Source organism: Octopus sinensis, linkage group LG6 (genome assembly GCF_006345805.1).
Source record: "Octopus sinensis linkage group LG6, ASM634580v1, whole genome shotgun sequence".
Classification (NCBI taxonomy): Eukaryota; Metazoa; Mollusca; class Cephalopoda; order Octopoda; family Octopodidae; genus Octopus; species Octopus sinensis.
This window is the reverse complement of record NC_043002.1, coordinates 48,890,528-48,910,956: the sequence shown is the minus strand read 5'-3', so window position 1 is coordinate 48,910,956 and position 20,429 is coordinate 48,890,528. Positions and strand designations below refer to the sequence as shown.

General features: G+C 35.9%; 1 protein-coding gene across 2 annotated transcripts in view; it reads left to right on the top strand.

The window, feature by feature from the left end:
• Nucleotides 1–20,429, top strand: part of LOC115213084 (neuronal PAS domain-containing protein 3-like) — a 357,535-nt gene that overhangs the window by 188,893 nt on the left and 148,213 nt on the right. The window contains exon 3 of one of the 2 annotated variants that reach the window (XM_029782003.2): nucleotides 1,524–1,601. In XM_029782003.2, coding sequence (XP_029637863.1) covers nucleotides 1,524–1,601 — 78 coding nt within the window. Of the gene's footprint in view, nucleotides 1–1,523; nucleotides 1,602–19,183; nucleotides 19,534–20,429 lie in introns of those variants that run through there. The other variant, XM_036503882.1, reaches the window with a different exon arrangement.

The following is a 20,429-nucleotide window of genomic DNA, read 5'->3' as shown; positions in this document are numbered from 1 at the left end:
ATGGTGTGGTAATAAAATATCCTAAAAGAAGATAAGACCAAAAATTAGGGTTTGAAATTGAAACAGAATCTTCCCAAAATATCTATTTTGTCAAAGAAATTGCATTGATGGAGTCATTAATTAAACTTTCCAACAAGAATCCTCATTTTGATCCTCGGATGTGCTGATCTGCAGTATTGCAACTCTCAAATTACATCAGCATCATATCTGCCGTCAGTTAATTCCTGTATATATATTAACTTTTTGTTAAGGCTAGATTTAACTTACTTTCCTCAACTTATTATTCATCATACCACATCTGCAGTTATTTATCTAACAGTCACAACATATCTTACATTTCAATTGGAATAGTTTTTGATTTGTCCTATTCACCAGATCCATAGGTGAATTAGAGCATGACTTATAGGTAAACAAAATAATTAAATACACACACACACACACACACACATTAGACTGATAAAATATAAGAGTAAATTTCTTACAGAATATAGTTTTGTTTTTATCTTTTTTAAACTCTTTTGATACCAACCCGCCAAAGACTGCAGTTGGTTCTATTAAACAAACTTCCCGTTTAAAGTAATGTAAATTAAGACCTTTCTTTAAAATGTCATGCTAATTTATGTTCTAAACACAAGTTTGATAATGACAAATTTATAATATTTAATATGTCATTATTTTTGAAATTAATTAAAACAAAAGCATTGTATTTCAGCAGAAATATAGTAACAATATAATAAGAATATGGTTATGCTCAAATTTTAAAGTCATTACCTAAAAAATGATATAAGGAGTGCTAGAGTCAATTCAATTGACTATATATTACTAGTCAGCAATGAGAAATAAGTTTATCAGAAGCATATATGATATCACTCTAGATATATTTCAGCATTTAATTTCAGCAGACACTGTATAATTTGGCCCCATAAATGTTGTCTGAAAAAATAAATAAATGAAAATAAAAGATTAAAAAATAGATGAATATTAACTGGCTGGGATGGTTAGAGCGGGAAGCCATTTAATTTTTTAATCGGGGCTAAATTGAGGCAACAACAACAACAATAACAACAACAACAACAGCAATAACCTGTGCTTTTATGAAAATAATCATTCAATTCTACTCAATAATCAATTTTAGCAAGCAGTCGTAAATCACGTAATTCACAAATGATTATAAAGATGAGGTTGCCTGTGATGGTTATAATCATGATGATAGCAACAATGATGACTGCAATGACAACAATTAGGGGTCCCCATGTGGCTGCAGAAGCAATTAGAAATAGCAGACAAATCTTGCTCGAATCACACATCCTTCCATTTTTTTTTTTAAATGAATATATTAAATAAATCTAAATCGGATACTTTGGTTTACTCAAAACCAATGAAGTCTTAATGATGCTGAAAGACATACAAAAGGTATCATATTAATAATATCAACAGAAGAATTCAAAAAATTTTTAAGTGATTATATATAAATGTTCTTAAAAACCCTTGTATTAAAGTTTTTCAGGCCATATTTTGTTTAGTTTTCTTCAGGAAGCTGATGTTAAGTCGGTCTACCCTATCCCAAGCTACTGGAATGTAGGAGAAGACAACATGGAAGGGTAAGCAATTTTTATTATTATTATTATTATTATTATTATTATTATTATTATTATTATTATTGTTGTTATTATCATTATTATTATTATTATGAAAAAGGAATTTTTTTCTTGAAATCTGTTGTGTTTATACATTATCCACAGGGCACTACCCAGACACCACAAGTTGATAACAGATATGATGTTCTAAACACATTTAATGCAGTTGATGATTCTATGATATCACAAAGTGCAGAACTGGATTATTAAAAAAAAAAGTGTACATATGAGAGCTCAATAAAAAATTCTATAGCTCTATTAAATCTTTTGTGATAGTGCTCTACATAAAATGCGTGAAGTGCCCATTAGGATTATCTTTTTTGTTTTTGTATTTCTTTTAAGCATGGTTTTCATGGTACCATGTCTATAAATTTCTCTGTTCCTTTTTTTTACTAAGCTGAGTACCTCTATGATAACAAGTTATTATTTGCATTTCACTTCTCAGAGCTCTTTATGTCACTTGCTCCAGCTAATTCTGTACGAGCAGACAACAACCTTTTGTCAAGGATCTCTTAGGGTCTTTTTCCACAATACTTAATGTCCAAGTACTGATCTCAAAATCCCTGCTGTCCTCGACAGAGCAATTTTCTAGGCATGATCTACTTTCATGTGAATCCCAATTTCTCCAACAAATTTCAAAATGCTCCCAGTGCCCCAACAACTATAGGGATGAGAGTTACTTTCTTCTTCTTCTTCTTCTTATTATTATTATTATTATTACTATTATTATTATAATTATTATTATAATTATTATTATTGAGTGAGCGAGCAGAGCATGCCATCAAAGTGACACTGGGGTAAAATATACGAAGCCCAGTATACCCATCATGACTACCCGTCTGATAAGGGTACACCAGGCACATGCATCACAACCATATGTGCGCGACATGGTGATCTCATATCAAGATAAACAGCACATGACCTTGCAGGTGGAGCCCAGTTAGAATTTTCTTCAGATCGAGTAACCCATCCCGCTCAAAAGGTCCTTGAATAAGGGTTATTTAAGGACGTTGAACGAAACACCCATGTTTCCAGAGGTGAATTATTCAAACCCCAAAGAATCCTTCTCAACACATGGCTATGATGCTCCCCCACTACTTCTGCTCGTGATCAGAGATGCACATATCGTCAGCCACTAAGGGACATGCTCAACTGGTTAAGGTCAAACAACTAACAAGCAAATCTGTGGTATTGAGCAGAATATTTGCTGTAGCCCATCTTTTATACCAAGACAAAACAATGTACATGATAACACTTCCAATCAGTTAAGATCAGAAGGCATGAGAGCCACTGCCTGGTACTGCATCAGGGCAGGTACTGCATTATTATTATTATTATTATTATTATTATTATTATTATTATTATTATTATTATTAAGGTGCCAAGCTGGCAGAATCGTTAGCATGCCGGGCAAAATGTTTTGTGGTATTTTGCCTGTCTTTACATCCTGAATTCAAATTCTGCTGAGGTCAACTTTGCCTTTCATCCTTTCTGGGTCAATAAATTAAGTACCAGTTGTGTACTAGGGTCAATCTAATTGACTGGCGCCTACCCCCAAAAATTTCAGGCTTTGTGCCAGTAGAAAGGATTACTATTATTATTATTATTATTATTATTTTTTTTTTTTTTTTTTAGTGGCAATTCATCTGTCCTTACATAGTGAGTTCAAATTCTGCTGAGGTTGACTTAATCTTTGGTCCTTTTCGAGTTGATGAAATAAGTACTAGTCAAGCACTGGGGTAGATGTGCTTGACTAGTCCTCTTCCATTAAAACTTCAGGCTTTGTGCCTATAGTAGAAAGGATTATGATTATGATTATTATCATTATTATCCCACAAAATATGGAAGTATCAGGTGAACTTTGTGACACAGTAAATAGCTTCTTATCTCAGCTTACAAGAAACGGTTTTCATTTTGTTTTCTTTTTTTATCTCAAAGGTAACTGACTTTTTGTTTTGTTTTGTTTTTTTCAATTCACTTTCTTATTATAAACCAAAACCTTGTGAGGGGATTTGGTAAATGGAAACTGAAAGAAGTCTATTATATAAATGTATGCGTGTATATGTGTGCGTGTATGTGAGTGTGCATGTGTGCGTGTGTGTGTGTCTTTGTGTCAGTGTTTGTCTCCCCATTACCACATGACAACTGGTGTTGGTGTGTTTGCATCCCCATAACTTAACAGTTTGGCAAAAAAAAATGATAGATTCAACTAAAAATTCTTCAAGGCAGTGCCCCAGCATGGGCACACTCTAATGACTGAAACAAGTAAAAGGTAAAAGTAGTAAAAATACTGCAAGGCATTTTTTTTTTTCAAGACAATGATTCCGCTAATTCATCTCCTTCATCACCATTGTCATCATCATCATCATTATGTGGCAGTAATGGTGATAACAGTGAAGCTGATAAGGATTATGATGATAAAGTGATTGTTGACTAATCTCAGGCTAGTACTGATTGAGCAAACCTATGTTCAAAGGCATTCCAGCCATGACTATCACACAATTCAATGTTTCCTTCACTATTTTAAGGCAGTATAATTTGGAGGGAGATTTGACTGTTTTATCTAGCAGGTCGATTAAACAACCACATTGAGGCCTTATTGATTCATTGATGATGTAGCTGGTATTAATGGTGATGATGATAGTGTTGCAAAAATTTCAACTATTGTATATTATTATGTTCTTTTGCAGTCGTTATTTTTCTTTAAAAAAAAAAGGGGAAAAAAGCTAACAATTAATAATTTCAATGCTGGTCAATTATCTTAGATGCCAACAAATTATTCCATGCCAAACTTTATCTCAGCATGGGATATGTCAAAGAGGTATGTCAAAGAACAGTCACCTTATTTGCCATTGCACAAGAACAACAGCTGGTTATTCAGGCTGGTTTGTTGGGTGAATTTAATATGCAGAAGGTTAGCTAGAATAAATAAATAATAATTACAAAGAGTTCTTTTTATTTATTTATTTTTATTTATTTATTTATTTATTTATTTATTTATTTTTCAAGATTCTATTTCTATAAAGATTTATTTCATTCATTGAAAAATCTAAATTCTTTACAGTTTCCAAAAGATTTCATGCAATTTTTAAAAATTTTCCGCTCAGTTCATTCTGAGTGAATACAGCCATGTAATTTCGACTATCTTCAATTTTTCTATAGTTTTCTGCTTTCCTGAACCATTTCTATGTGTATAGAGAGATTGGAGTATTTACCTAGTGTTGTCAGTAACAGGCCAGGACGTATGTCAGCTCGTTAGGAATGGGATGGGTGAATGAATAATTAAGGCTATTATAGAAAAATACCATTATAGAGGAAAGGGTTAGAGGTGAAGTGTACTTGCTAACCTAGCTTTTTTTTGTTGCCAACAGGGATTACTCAAATTTATATACAGAATTCAAATGATAAAACTATATTAACATTATAACAAGCATCTTAAAGTAAAAAGATAAACAACGGTTTTGATAAGAAATTAGGTAAATAAAGGTGTATCCTGTTCTTTATAAACTCATTTAAATCTTTTCTATAAGAAAATCTTTTCTTAGATACACCTATCCTCCACTCTTCTCAGCTGTAATGTGTACCTACTAGGTGCTGGTGGAGCCCTCACTCACTCTATCTGTTATATCCTGGATATTTTATCATCCCCGATGATTTGAATGACCGGGGTGTCTAAGTCTTCTCAAGGCTAAATAAGCACCTAAAATTATTAGTAAAATCATAATACACGTTACCATGCTTGCTTGTAAGAGAGTTGGCTGTACTTGACTGCAGTTATATTTCATTTATAAGCACAAGTGTGGGTGTGTCGTTAAGTAGTTTGCTTTCCAACCACATACTTTCAAGCTCAACCCACTGTCAGACTCCTTCGGCAGGTGTCTTATCCTAAAGTCCCAGGCTGATATAATGCTTATATATATATATATATATATAATATTATATTATATTATATTATATTATATTATACAATATGTATGTATATACTATATATTATATATATCTATATATATAAAACTGTAGTTGTGTGAGTGTCTGTCCCCTTCGATTTAGATTCCTAACTACTCCCACATTTTGCGGTGCAGTTTAACCAAATTCGGGTATCTTATAGTCGTGATTCATATCGAGCCCGTCTGAGTATTAGCGCGCGTCTACAATGAGTCTACGATTTTAAAAATAATTTAACATCATTTTTTATTCCATTTTAATGCATAATTTTTCGTGTGTCGATGGCGGCGGAGTTGGCGTCCATGGTCACACCTGCACCTGTTTGCTTCTCCCCCTTCTTCCCTCCCTCGTGAAGCTGTGGGGAAGGGAGTGTAAGGAAATCAACGTTGTAAAGCGTTGTCAAGGAGACCAGCGTTCTTTTAGAACAACGACTTCATGGCTTGAAGACACCAAAACAGAAATGGCTAAGAAAGCCCGAATTGGCATCTATAAGGGAAGTAACTCTCTAAAAATGCTTATATAGTTATTTCCCTTACAAACCCGAGCAACGCCGGGCGATACTGCTAGTATATATATATATCATATCATAATTTGATACTGATTAGAAGATCGAAAATCCACCTGAAGAATGTCAGTAGCAGACAGGAAACAATTGTAGTGGCGGTTTATTTAATTTATATTAAAATTTTATGTATTGATTAAGTCTTTCCTTGTTTGATTTTAAAATAGTGGTTTTGTCTCGAATTATATTATATAATATTTTACTATAAAATTGGATTTAACCCTAAATCTGATTTTTCCCTGTAATTTTGGATTCATTCCCTAATATTTATTATTATATATATATATATATTATATAATATATATATATATATATATATATATAATATATATATATATATATATTATATATATATATATATATATATATATATAGGTGCAGGTGTGACTGTTTGGTTAGAAACTTGCTTCCAAACCATATGGCTCTAGGTTCAGTCCCATTGCATGACACCTTGAACAATTGATTTCTACTATAGCCTCAAATCGACCAAAGCTTTGTGAGTGGATTTCGTAGGATGGAAACTGAAAGAAGCCTATCATATACATATATTACATATATATATATACACACACACATAGATATATATATATATATATATATATATGTATGTATGTGTGTGCGTTTGTGTCCACCTCTTTGTATGTGTTTGTCCCCAACTATCACTTGACAACCAGTGTTGGTGTGCTTACATCTTCATAAGTTAGCAATCCAGCCAAAGAGGCTAATAAAATAAGTACCAGGCTTAAAAACGTAAGTACCTCAGTATAGCAACAGTCTAATGGCTCTAACAAGTAAAAGATAAAGGATATATATGTGTATACATATGTATGAATATATGAGTGGTATGTTTGTGTTTCCATGTCTTGACATTGACTGGTTGTTGTAAATGAATAGCATTCAGGTCTAATATTCTGCAAAATTATATCTATCCATGGGGATATATTATCTTACTTGGAAACAGGCAAGGGTTGGCAAAAGGCCATGGAAATCTCCTTCCAACCCATGCAAACATAGAATAGTGGACGTTAATATGAGGATGATGATCGTGATCATGATCATGATGATGATATCACCATCATCATGACTCCAGAAGAATGAAAGACTTGACAAGTTAGAAATAACAGCCAAATATCACTAGGATCACATGCTACCATCTTAAAATTAAAAAGTATTGGATAATGCAATCCATGATATACTGTCCGGGAAAAAATAAAAAGAAACACATAGGATGGCTATGGCTGGAAAGCATTTGATCGTAAATATACTCTACCAGGGCTGACTTGGAGTTAAACAACAACATATCCTCCAGCCCAAACTTGAAGGCCATGCCACCCATGTTGACATGAAAACCTGACAATAAAGCAGATGTAAACAAGAATCAAATAATAACATTCTATGAAGTTATTCCATTTTAAGTTTTGCATAAAAAGGATTTGCTCCCTAAATTAGTTTATCCTTTTAGCATTTAAACCAGCCACATATTTGGCCCAAATATTCTGTTTGGGCTCCCACACCTAACCTACAATTAATTTAAAACAATGTGAATAGATAAGCATTAAGGCGGCGAGCTGGCAGAAATGTTAGCATGCCGGGCAAAATGCTTAGCGGTATTTCGTCTGCCGTTACGTTCTGAGTTCAAATTCCGCCGAGGTCAACTTCACCTTTTATCCTTTCAGGCTTGATTAAATAAGTACCAGTTATGCACTGGAGTCGATATAATTGACTGAATCCATTTGTCTGTCCTTGTTTGTCCCCTCTGTATGTAGCCCCTTGTGGGCAGTAAAGAAATAAGATAAGCATTACATTTGACATAATAGTCTGAATGCTAAAGAGTTAAAGAAATAATATGCTGTAGCTCTATAGTTAAGTTTGCTTCCCAACCATATGGTTTTGGGCTCAGTTTCACTGCGTGGAACCTTGGATGAGTGTTTTCTACTATAGCTCTAGGATGACCAAAGCCATGTGAGTGGATTTGATAGTTAGTTAGTTAGTTAGTTAATTTGGCTCAAAAGCAAATAGCAAGGCCATGTAGTGGGACATGGAGTTAAGTACAGGGTGGTGTTCATGTAAAGAGTTCAAGCCACTTGAGGTCAAGGGAGGCTTTGAACAAAGTGGTCGTCGGCATCTTCACCATCTCGTCTGGCAGCTTGTTCCACGGATCCGCAACCCGGACGGAGAAAGCTCTTCTCCTTCGATTGAGATGAAATCGTCGCAGGTAGAGCTTTTCAGAATGACCCTGCAGCCGACGCTCTGGAGCAGGAATGAAGAACAGCTCTTTCGAGAGGTTACACTTTCCGCTTATGATGTTGTGGGCGAGAATGAGATCACCACGGCGGCGGCGTTTTTCTAGAGAATAAAGGTCGAGCGTCCTCAGCCTTTCTTCATAGGACAAATTTTTGAGACCATGAACCATGCGGGTAGCCAGCTTCTGGACTCTTTCGAGATGCTGTATGTCTTTGAGGAGATAAGGAGAAGAGACTTGAATCCCGTACTCCAATATGGGTCTCACCAGTGTGACATAGAGTGGTAGGAATATGGCTGCTGTGAGCATTCCGAATGACCATCGAATCAAGAACAGAATTCCGCGTGCTTTGTTGGCAGCATGGACACACTGGGCCGAAGGCGAAAAGGAGGAATCCACCAAGATACCCAGGTCCTTTACCTGAACGGTCCTCTCCAGCAGCAGACGACCCGGCTTGAAATCAAGTTGAGTTGCAGGAGGAGAGCCAACAGGCAGATGACAGCACTTTGACACGTTCAGACACAGGTCCCATTTGTTAGACCACCTCCAAATTTGGTGGAGGCATCGACGATGGAAATTGAAAGAAGCCCGTCCATGTGTGTGCATGTTTGTGTGTATGTGTGTTTGTGTGTGTACATATCATCATCATCGTTTAACGTCCATTTTCCATGTTGGCATGGGTTGGACGGTTTGACTGAGGTCTAGAAAGCCATCAGCTCCACTAGGTTCCAATGTGATCTGGCAATGTTTATACAGCTGGATGCCTTTCCTAACACCAACCACTTCAAGGGTGTAGTGGGTGCTTTTTACATGCCACCGGCACAGGAGCCAGTCAGGCAAGCCTGGCATAGATCATGTTCAGAGAGTGCTTTTTACAAGCCATTGGCACAGGAGCCAGTCAGAGGGCACTGGCATTTCAGATGGTGCTTTTTATATGCCACCAGCACAGAAGCCAGTCAGGTGGCCCTGGCATTGATCACGTTAAGATAGTGCTTTATACATGCCACAGGCATGGGAGCCAGTCAGGAGGCACTGGCATTGGCCACATTCAGATGGTGCTTTTTACATGCCAATAGCACAGGATTCAGTCAGGCAGACTAGGCATCAACCACATTCAGATGGTGCTTTTTACATGCTACCAGCACAGGAGCCAGTCAGGGGGCACTGGTATCAACCACATTCAGATGATGTCTTTTATGTGACACCGAAACGAGAGCCAGTCAGGGGGTACTGGCCACAGCTATGATTTTGGTTTTACTTGACTCAACAGGTCTTCTCAAGCATATCATAGCGCCTGATGCATCAAGGGTACTTTTAAATGGGTCGGACATGCAACACTGGAATTGGAATACACTTTTAAGTAGGCAATATGCTTCTAACACCCTTGTATGCTAGCAAAGGGGGAGCTAACCAATGTTTGCTTGGAATGTTCTAGAACATTCAACAGGGGAGATAGCTGTAGTTGACTCTCAACGAATATTTTGTGGACAACAAACCTGTTTCAAATAGCATTACCTACATTACCCTCCCCCAGACTGAAAGGAATGAAAAGGTCGAGCAGGTAAAGAGTCAAACTGTAGGCAATGTGTGTGTGATGGGCTTGCCCACAGTTTCCGCCAAACAAATTCAGGCCATGGCTGGAGTAGAAAACACTTCCCCTAGATGTTGCGTCATGGGACTGAACTTAAAGACATGTTGTTGCAAAGTAAGTTTCTTAGCCACACAGCCATGTTTGCTTAGTGGAGAAATCATTAACATTGATTAAATTCAAATAGAATCTCTGTGGATTTATGCAAAATGTGAAAACTCTAACTGGTAGAATTTTATTCAATCAATTTTACAACCAACTAATTATTAATTAAAACCTTGCAATTATTTTGAAGTACAAAGGAAGAAAAATTGCCTTTAATTTAGCATACTCATGTAAAAATATACATTAATATTTCAAACTCTACTTAACTATATGTTAAGCATATTATGTAAATAAATTATGTAAAACATATACATTAATATATTTCAGATTTTAGCTTTTTCTCAAATGCTTGCTACGTGTAATCTGTAAATAAAAATTTACCAAGAAAATTTTCTGGTTCTAGTATTCAAAATTTATTTGTTTTTTTTCTTTTTGTTTTTTTACTCAATGAATATTATGTTTTCTTAAACGTATTATACTTTTCTGTTAGGGAAGGGATTCATTTATCTATGTATAAAAAATTTTTTTAAATCAAGAATATTCCGGTCAAATTTTGCTCCAGTTCTTTGTTAACATCACTATGTGTATTCATATTCTCCTTTTTCTTTACTTCTCTTTCTCTAACCCTTTTTTCTCTTTCTCTCTCACTTTCCCTCTCCACCACTACTCCCTATAGTGCAATTTGTTTGTTCTTCAGTTTCCACTCTACTTGATATAGTTGATGAAATAAAATTCCATTGAATTGTCTCTAGACAAATATTTCCACCTAGATGAACATTTTCCAGGCGGAAGGTTGCTATTTTGAGATACACAGAATACATTTTTTTTAAAAAATGGTTTAAAATAAAAATTAAAAAAAAGAATATAATTCAAGTTTAATGTTATTTTTTATGAAAAAAGACTGGTAAAATACATTGTTGTTAGTCCTGGGGTGCATCAGCCCTTAAGGCCAAAAGTTCTAGAACAAATTCATTGTCTTGCTAAAACTGGCAATAATTTTATGCATTAGAAAATTGAAAACTTATTCAATATTTAATCTAGAAACACTCTGATTTCTAAATTATTTTGAATGGTAATACTAAATGTATCTGAACTCAAATGTATCACATCTTCCATTTTTTTTCTTTCTTTTATTAATTTATTCTTCAATAACTACTGAGCACAAATTATAGTTTATTTTAAATCTTATGTCAAACAGAAATAATTCTACTGTATTTTACTCCAATACAGCAGATGAAGGATTAATTTTAAAAAATAAAAGGGAGTATTTTGTTAAAGTTTTGTTTAGATAGATGCAGGCATGGCTGTGTGGTTAGAAGCTTGCTTCCCAACCATATGGTTCCAGGTTCAGTCCCACTGCATGGATGGCACCTTTGGAAAATGTCCTCCACTATAACCTCAAGCCTTATGAGTGAGTTCAGTTGATGGAAACTGAAAGAAGCCCATTGAAAATATAATGTGCGTGTGTGTGTATATGTATGTATACATATGTATATATGTATACATACATATATATATATATATGTATGCATATATACATATGTATGTATATGTATGCATGTATGTATGTATGTATGTATGTATGTATGTATGTATTTATGTATGTATGTATGTATGTATGTGTGTCTTTGTGTTTGTCCCCTGCCACCACTTGACAACTGGTGTTGGTGTGTTTACATTCCCATAACTTAGCTGTTCAGTAAAAGAGACTGATACAGTAAATACTAGGTTTAAGAAGTTGAGGACAACTTTGCTTTCATCCTTTTGGAGTGAATAAAATAAGTACCAATTGAGCCATTGTGCCTATAGTAGAAAGAAGAATAAAGTGGCTTTGTGCCAAAATTTGAAAGAATTTGTAGAAATGCTAGCACATCAAGAAAAAATGCTTAGCAGTATTTCATCTGTCTTTACATCCTGAGTTCAAATTCTGCTGAGGTTGACTTTGCCTTTCATCCTTTTGTGATCGATAAATTAAGTACCAGATGAGCACTGGGGTTGATTTAATCGACATACTCCCTCACCGAAATAGCTGGCCTTGTGCCCAACTTTGAAAACATTATTATTATTATTAGTAGTAGTAGTAGTAGTAGTAGTAGTAGTAGCAGTGGTAGTAGTAGTAGTAGTAGTAGTAGTAGTAGTAGTAGTAGTAGTAGTAGCAGTAGCAGCAGCAGCAGTAGTAAGGTAGTAGTAGTAGTCAGTTATTTTATAATTGCATACTTTCACCGCATTAGCAAGAGCAGCTCTGAAATTCATGGATGTGTGCAGTTTTTGATTCTGGAGACCTTTTTTTATTATTGTATTGAAAGTGCTCTGTATAATACACGTTCAGTGCCAAGCAGTGCTATTTTCTGTATGTTATGCATATCTGTGGGTTGTGGTTATGTATTTGTCTGCATTTTTTTGTCTTTTTTTTTTGTTTTGTTATCGTTCTGATATCATTATTTATAAGGATTTGTTTCTGTTTTCAAACCCCAACATATGATTATTTTTAATTCCAGCTCTATACATTTGGAAAATTTCTCCATCTCTTTTACAGAGATTAACATTTGGAGCATGTGTGAGGTTTCATTCTTGTAACCAGCTCACTGATCTCTCTATGCCTCATCATCATCACCACCTTTTAGTTTTCACATTACCATGCTTGTATAGGTCATATGAAATTTGTTGAGGCAGCTTTGTCTATTACAACTGGATATCCTTCCTGTCACCAACCCTCACCTGTTTCCAAACTAGGTAATATTTTCCGATAGCCAGGCATGCTTTTCACAGAAGACTGGATATGAATAACCTCATTTTTAAGATGGTCATGTATGTTTACAACCATCAAGTAATGTGAAGGCAAATGAACACAGAAACATACACACACACACACACACATACACGTGTATGTGGTTAGGGTATTTGGCTCATGATCATAAGGTCACAAGTTCAATTCCCAGCTGCACTTTGTTTTCCTTGAACAAAATACTTTATTTCACATTGCTCCAGACAAATCAGCTGGCAAAAGTGAGTAGTGCCTGTATTTCAAAGGGCCAGCTTTGTCACATTCTGTGTCATGTCAAATTTCCCTGAAAGCTACATTAAGGATATGCATGTTTGTGGAGTGCTCAGCCACTTGCATGTTAATTTTACTAGCAGGCTGTTCCATTGATCAGATCAACTGGAACCCTAGTCATCATAACCAACAGACTGCCATATATATACATATAAAGACAGGTAGAGAGAGAGAGAGAGAGAGAGAGAGAGAGAGAGAGAAATCATTCAACAAGCTTCTATACAGTTTCCAGTTTCTACCAACCAAACTCACTCACAATGCATTGGTCAGTTCAGGGCTATAGTAGAAGATGGCTTCCCAAGATCCTGCCCAGTGAGTTTGAACCTGAAACTACATGGCTGCAATTGCAAAGCAAGTGTCTTAAGCATAACACTCATGCCTGCACTATTGTCTTCTATGTGATCAATTGCCCACTTAGTGAACCATGATGAAGACAAGTAAAAAGCCAATTTAATAATGGTTTCTGTTTCAGGCATAACGCCAACAGTTTTGAGAAGAAGGGTTTAGCCACTTCCATCAATCCCAGTACTTGATGGGTACTTTGTATAATTGATCCCAGATGATGGAAAGGCAAAGGTGACCTTGTCAAATGATAATGTACTTTAGCACTGCTGGGATGATGTGTGCTCAATTCTCAAATAGGTTTATCATCATTTGATTTCTCTCTTTTGTTTTTATTCTTTGGATCAGCTTCATCTAATGTTTTAGGAATAAATAGATCTTGTGAACCCCATCGATATCTCAGGCTTTTATTTACTGTCTGTGTTTGACCCCCAACATCGCTTGACGATCGATGTTGGGACGCTTATGTCTCTATATCTTAGAAGTTTGGCAAAACAGACTGATAGAATGAGTACTAGGCTTACAAAGAATAAGTCCTGGGGCGATTTATTTGACTAAAAGCAGTGCTCCAGCATGGCCGCAGTCAAATGACTGAAACAAGTAGAAGAGTAAGAAAATAAGAAAGTAATAAACAGATAATAATACGTTTATTACTTGTGAATTTTATTCACAAAAAGTACACTAATCTTCTATGTTTGCTCATTTCCCCGCTTTCACATGTGCATATGAGTAATTTAAGTGGTTTAGAGCCGTTTTGGCGTCTACTTCTAGCATGTTGGTACTTTTCGCAGTACCCTTCATTGTAGCTGTATATATTTATATATGATTATAGACTTAATAGGAATTAAGATAAAAACAAGTTTACATTATTAGTTCTCGTGTACGTTTCACTATTATGGTTGTTTGGAACCCTGCATCTGGTGTTCCAAGTGAATTTGGATGCTTAACTAGAACGAATCATCAGACAACACTTTATCGCATTGATTCACAGAGAACTAATGTCATGAGTTGGATAAGTTTCGAGGTATTTCTCTAACTTAATGTAATAAAGTGTTCTCTGGTTATCCGTTCTGGCTAAGCATCCAAATGCATTTGGAAAACCCAATGCAGGGTTTCAAACAAATATAATGGTGAAACATACGTAGGGACAAATAATAATAATAATAATATAAACTCGTGCTTTATTCTTAATTTCTCCTACACTTGCTCCGTATTTCATAACTAGTAATACTACTTTGTATGGGAGTTGCTTAACCACTATACTGGAAGAAGACTGGAATATGATAATCTACGTGGAGCTGTACATCTCTTTGTACGCACAAGATACATTATATGCATGCGCGCGCGTGTATATATATATATATATATAATGCGAAAACTAATTTGTGTGTCAGTGTGTCACACTTGGACCCCTCACTCACTATTTAATGACACACCTACTATTCCTCATGATGGGGTGAGAGTAATAGTAGGCACAGAGACGATGAGGGCGGTGGCGAAGGCAGACAGAAAGAGAGAGAAAGAAAGAGGTTAGATAGGAAAAAAAAATTGTACTGACCCCTGAATGGGAAGACAAAAAATGTTGTTTATCGTGTAGCTTTGCAACAAGTTCCAAGTCGACAAATTATATCATTGTTTTGATGAAAATTGTTCATTGCTTGAAAAATATTGGTCAACTTTAATAAAATTCAATATGTACTCAATGCATGAAATGTCATTATTGGACCCGAAGCCTAATGAAGAGCCTTCCACAGGAGCCAGCTTAAAAGCCACCCAATACATACTAGCTTATCTATCTATCTATCTATCTATCTGTCTATCTATCTATCTATCTATCTGCCAGTCTATTTCTGTGTCTGTCTGTCTACCTCTGTGTGTATGTGTGTTAATGTATTCACACACACACACACCACACACACACACACACAAACATAAATGCACACACACATATATGTATACTCTTACTCTTTTACTTGTTTCAGTCATTTAACTGCGGCCATGCTGGAGCACCGCCTTTAGTCGATCAAATCGACCCTGGGACTTATTCTTTGTAAGCCCAGTACTTATTCTATTGGTCTCTTTTGCCAAACCGCTAGTAAACACACAGCATCGGTTGTCAAGCAATGCTAGGGGGACGAACACAGACAACAAGCACACACACACACACAACACACATATATATATATATATATATATATATATATATATATATATTAATATATATATATATACGACAGGCTTCTTTCAGTTTCCGTCTCCCAAATCCACTCACAAGGCATTGGTCGGCCCGGGGCTATAGCAGAAGACACTTGCCCAAGATGCCCGCAACCATGTGGTTGGTTAGCAAGCTACTTACCACACAGCCACTCCTGCGCCTATGTATGTATGTTTGGTTTTTTGTGTTTGTCTCTTGATACTTCTTGACGAGTGCTGTTGGTTTGTTTGCATTCCCCCCAACTTAGTGGTTAGCAAAAAGCAACATTAAAATAAGTACCGAACTTACAATGATCGATTTTTTTCAACTAAACCCTTGAAGAGAGTGTCTCAGTCCAATGACTGAAACAAGTAAAAGATCATAACATACATACATACATACATACACACACGCGCGCGCAAAATAAAGTACGCCGTCCATAACACTCACCGACTTCGTTTCCTCATAACTTTCTGAAAAGTATCTACTAATGAAATTTTCCAAAAATAACGTTTTCAAGGATGTGGAATACACATGTGGGGATAAAAATTTACCAAAAAAAAAAAAAAAAAAAACCATTTCGGAGGAGTTTCGGATCTTTCTTTCCCCTCCCCACTCTCACTTTGGTACCACTAATTCTTTTTTCTTTTCTCTCTTTCTCTCTTTCTTTCTTTCTTTCTTTCTTTCTTTCTTTCTTCTTTCTTCCTTCCTTTCTTTCTTTCTTTCTTCCTTCCTTTCTTTCTTTCTCTCTCTTCTCTCTCTCTCTCTCTCTCTCTCTCTCTCTCTCTCTTGTGTGTGTGTGTGTTATCTTTTATCTTTTACTCGCTTCAGTTATTGGTCTGCAACTGCATCTATACAGAAGCACAACTTTGAAAGTGTTTATTCGAACAAATCGACCCTAGCACATTCTGTTTTTTTTTTTATCCCTGCTAAAATCGGATATTTTAGCCGACCTGCTAAGTTACTAATGACATCAACAAACCAGCAGTGCTTATGAAGCGAAGGAATGGAAACAAATACAAAGACACACGCATGCACGACCCCCCCCCCACACACACACACACATTGCACACACTCACACGCTACTAAATTCGCTCACACGCTATTGGTTATCTCGGAGCTAGAGTAGAAGACTCTTGCCCAAGTCGCTACGCCGTGGAACTGAACCCGAAATCACTTGGTTGCAAAGCGAGCTTTTTAACCTCACGTTCAAGCCCGTAGCTTTAGCAAATTTTTACGTATTTATCAGATTTTCTGTGTTTAAAACATCAACATTACCATAATCTACATTCTCGGTGATATATTTCTGCTAAATGTCATCTAATAATATGCATTTTAAAGAAAGTTATGATGAAACAAAGTCGGAGAGAGAGAGAGAGAGAGAGAGAGAGAGAGAGAGAGAGAGAGAGGAGAGAGAGAGAGAAGAATGATCCGTAACTTCTTCCCTTTTTCTTTTGTTCTTTTCAATGTTATCAACGTAGTCGTAATTTACACTCTCGGAAACGTATCTTCACAAAATTCCATTCAAAAATTCGTATTTCTTTCGGAAAATTGCGAAAATAAAACTGGAGGAGGAGGAGGGGTGCAAGGTAATAAAGAAAAGTGAAACTTAAGGAAGAGAGTGAAAATGTCGGGTCGGGAGTTTATCAAGAGTTCCAATGCGTTTAAGTGTCTGAGAGTTGTAAGAATGTCTCCTGAACGGGACACTAGTCCATCACAGGTTAACTCACTGCTGCGACTGGATCTTATTTGATGCTGAGTAAAACTGGAACAACATGAAATGAAGTGACTTACTCAGACATATGTTTCTTTATTACCCACAAGGGGCTAAACATAGAGGGGACAAACAAGGACAGACAAACGAATTGAGTCAATTACATCGACCCCAGTGCGTAACTGGTACTTAATTTATCGACCCCGAAAGGATGAAAGGCAAAGTCGACTTCGGCGGGATTTGAACTCAGAACGTAATGGCAGACGAAATACGGCTACTCATTACGGCTACGATTCTGCCAGCTCACCATGCTATCTGATCCGAGAATCGAACCCTTGACCTAACTAGTCATAGAATGTGCGCAGAGGGACAGCGTTCCATTACTGTTCAACTGACGCAGAGGGAATGGCTTATAACGCCTTGTCCAACCTTCCCAACCCCAGTCTCTCGAAACTTAGCGTAACCCAAGTTCTTAATACTCATTCCTGTACAAAACAACCATGAGCCAAAACACCCCAGCAACCAACCCACATTGTCTTCACGAAGTTTAAGCATGAAACTAAATTTCAAAGTGCTAAATACGACTGCTTCGATAATCGAAATAACTAAAACACGAAATCATTTAAATAAGCGAACTATCACCATTCTTCACAACACTTAATAAATTACGCTACACAAAGGTTACTCAGTTATTAATAGCTAATTTCCTCCATTTAATAACGAACGACTAAGTACATAAAATATGTCAACGCTAATAAATGGTTTAACACCGGCCGTTCTTCTTGTTTATGATATCGTTTAATACAAAGGGCTATTTTCATTGTAATTATACTATACGTTCATTCATTCATTCATTCATACTCGGTGTCATAAAGAAGAAGCCCGTGAAATCTCCTCAAATGTCGTTACGACCTGAATATGTGCTTGCGATTGGTTCATTCTAGTTGAGTGGGCTGTCTTTACTGTTTAACAACAAACTGAAGCATTGCGTTCAGGACGCAAGACGTTTACAGATTGTCGCTTGTCTTTTAGATACTTAAAAAATAATTCACTTTCATAAATAATCTGCTATAAAATTGTGGTAGCTGTAAAGAGGATAAAAAAGAATAGTGTTTGTCGAGAATCTCTCTAAAAACTTTCTGAATGTTGAGTTAGCTAGCGAGCAACTTTTACAGAAGGTGGGAGAGAAACTACGATAAAAGAGGTGGGACATATAAAAGAGGGTGGTACTAACAAACATCGTAGCTGGAGAGAAAGAAGATGGGAAGTGAACAATCTTTGGAGAGGAAACATAAATGTTTGTAAAATTAATGATTTGTAGATAAACAAAACAACTGAAAAGAAATACGAAGGAACATATATGAGTGAAAAATGAAAGATTGAAAGACGAAATGCTTATTGTTATATATAATTAGTATTTTAGTCGGATTTTGAAATCTTTTTATAGTAAAAAAATATTAGTAACGTGTTTTACTTTGAGATTCGAGCAAACTATTTTGATAAAGAGCTATCTGTAGAATCATCTCTTTAACGAGGGAGCTTGGTTGTTTCTTTGGTTGAATTGATTCACTTTATTAAAATATATATAAATATTAATTTGGTTCACCACACAACTTACCGAAGAAGCAACTTTCGTCTACAAATATTTGTACACAAAGCTTCTTCCATACAATTTTCATATTTGCAATGTAATGTTACTAATATTTGCAGTGTAATACTAACTAGCTCGCTATATATATATATATATATATATATAGTGGTGATCAATATATACATTGTATAATTGTATATATGAAATTTGTTATACACAAATGATATTACTCGGTTTCTCTTCTATAAAATAATCATTGACACGATGTCCATGCCTCCTTATGGGTAACGATAGCTGTTGATCGGCACTCCATTGAATCTATTCCCACAACCTTGAATTTAGATGACAATAATATTCTATCTCAACATCTCGAAGAACTGAAAGCTTGCCCGCGAACATTCTTTCGGGGTCTAAGACACTGAAAGTTTAACCCAAACACTATATAACTAAACACGTGGTGCCGGTGTTTACCAATTTGGCCAAGGACCTTTCAATGATGTATCCGATGTTGACGATGCCGCCTACCACCCTACTTGATGACCGTTTTAAACACTCATGGTGAGTGAATAATTAATTGCTCTATATTTTACTTTTTCAATTACAGACGATAAAACGTCCTGATACCCTCACTGTTTTTGTACTCTTTCTATCACTCTCATTCATCCTCCACCTTTCTTGCTCTCCCCCTCTCTCTCTTTCTTTCTTGCCTTTTCTCCTCCTTTCTCTTTCTCTTATTTTTCTCTCCTCCCCCTTTTTTTTTCTCTCATTCAAACCATAAACAAAAGTTTAGTTATTCTAGTTGTTGTTTAAAATCGTGTCAACCTTAATCGAACAATTCCGTGATCAAACACATTCAAGCCATAACCATCTTTTTTGTTCGGTGACCATTTGGGACTATTTCATCCAATATACGTGTATTCGGGAAAATTTGACTGCTATTTTAGCAGTTCAAGCGAACACAGATTATTTCCTCGCTGATCAATAAAAAAAAATATAACTTTAAATATATATTCATGTGTATCTTTTATCTTTTACCCGTTTCAGTCATTAGACTGTCACACCGCCTTGAAGGATTTCAGTCGATCGAATTGACCGAAGTCTTTTTTATTCTATCGGTTCCTATTACAAAACCGCTAAGTCAACAGAATATAAACACGCTATCGGTTGTCAAGCGGTGGCGAATGACAGACACAAATACACGCGCTGCGCACACACATACACACTTATACATGCATACACACACATACACGCATATATATATATATATATGCATACAAGAGAGATATCTTTCAGTTACCGCCTACCAAATCCACTCTGATCGTCCTGAAGCCATAGTAGAAGATACTGACCAAGGTGTCACGCAGTGAGACAAAAACCCGGAGCCGTAAGACTGAGAAGCAAAAATTTATATATATATATATATATATATATATATATATATATATATATATTAT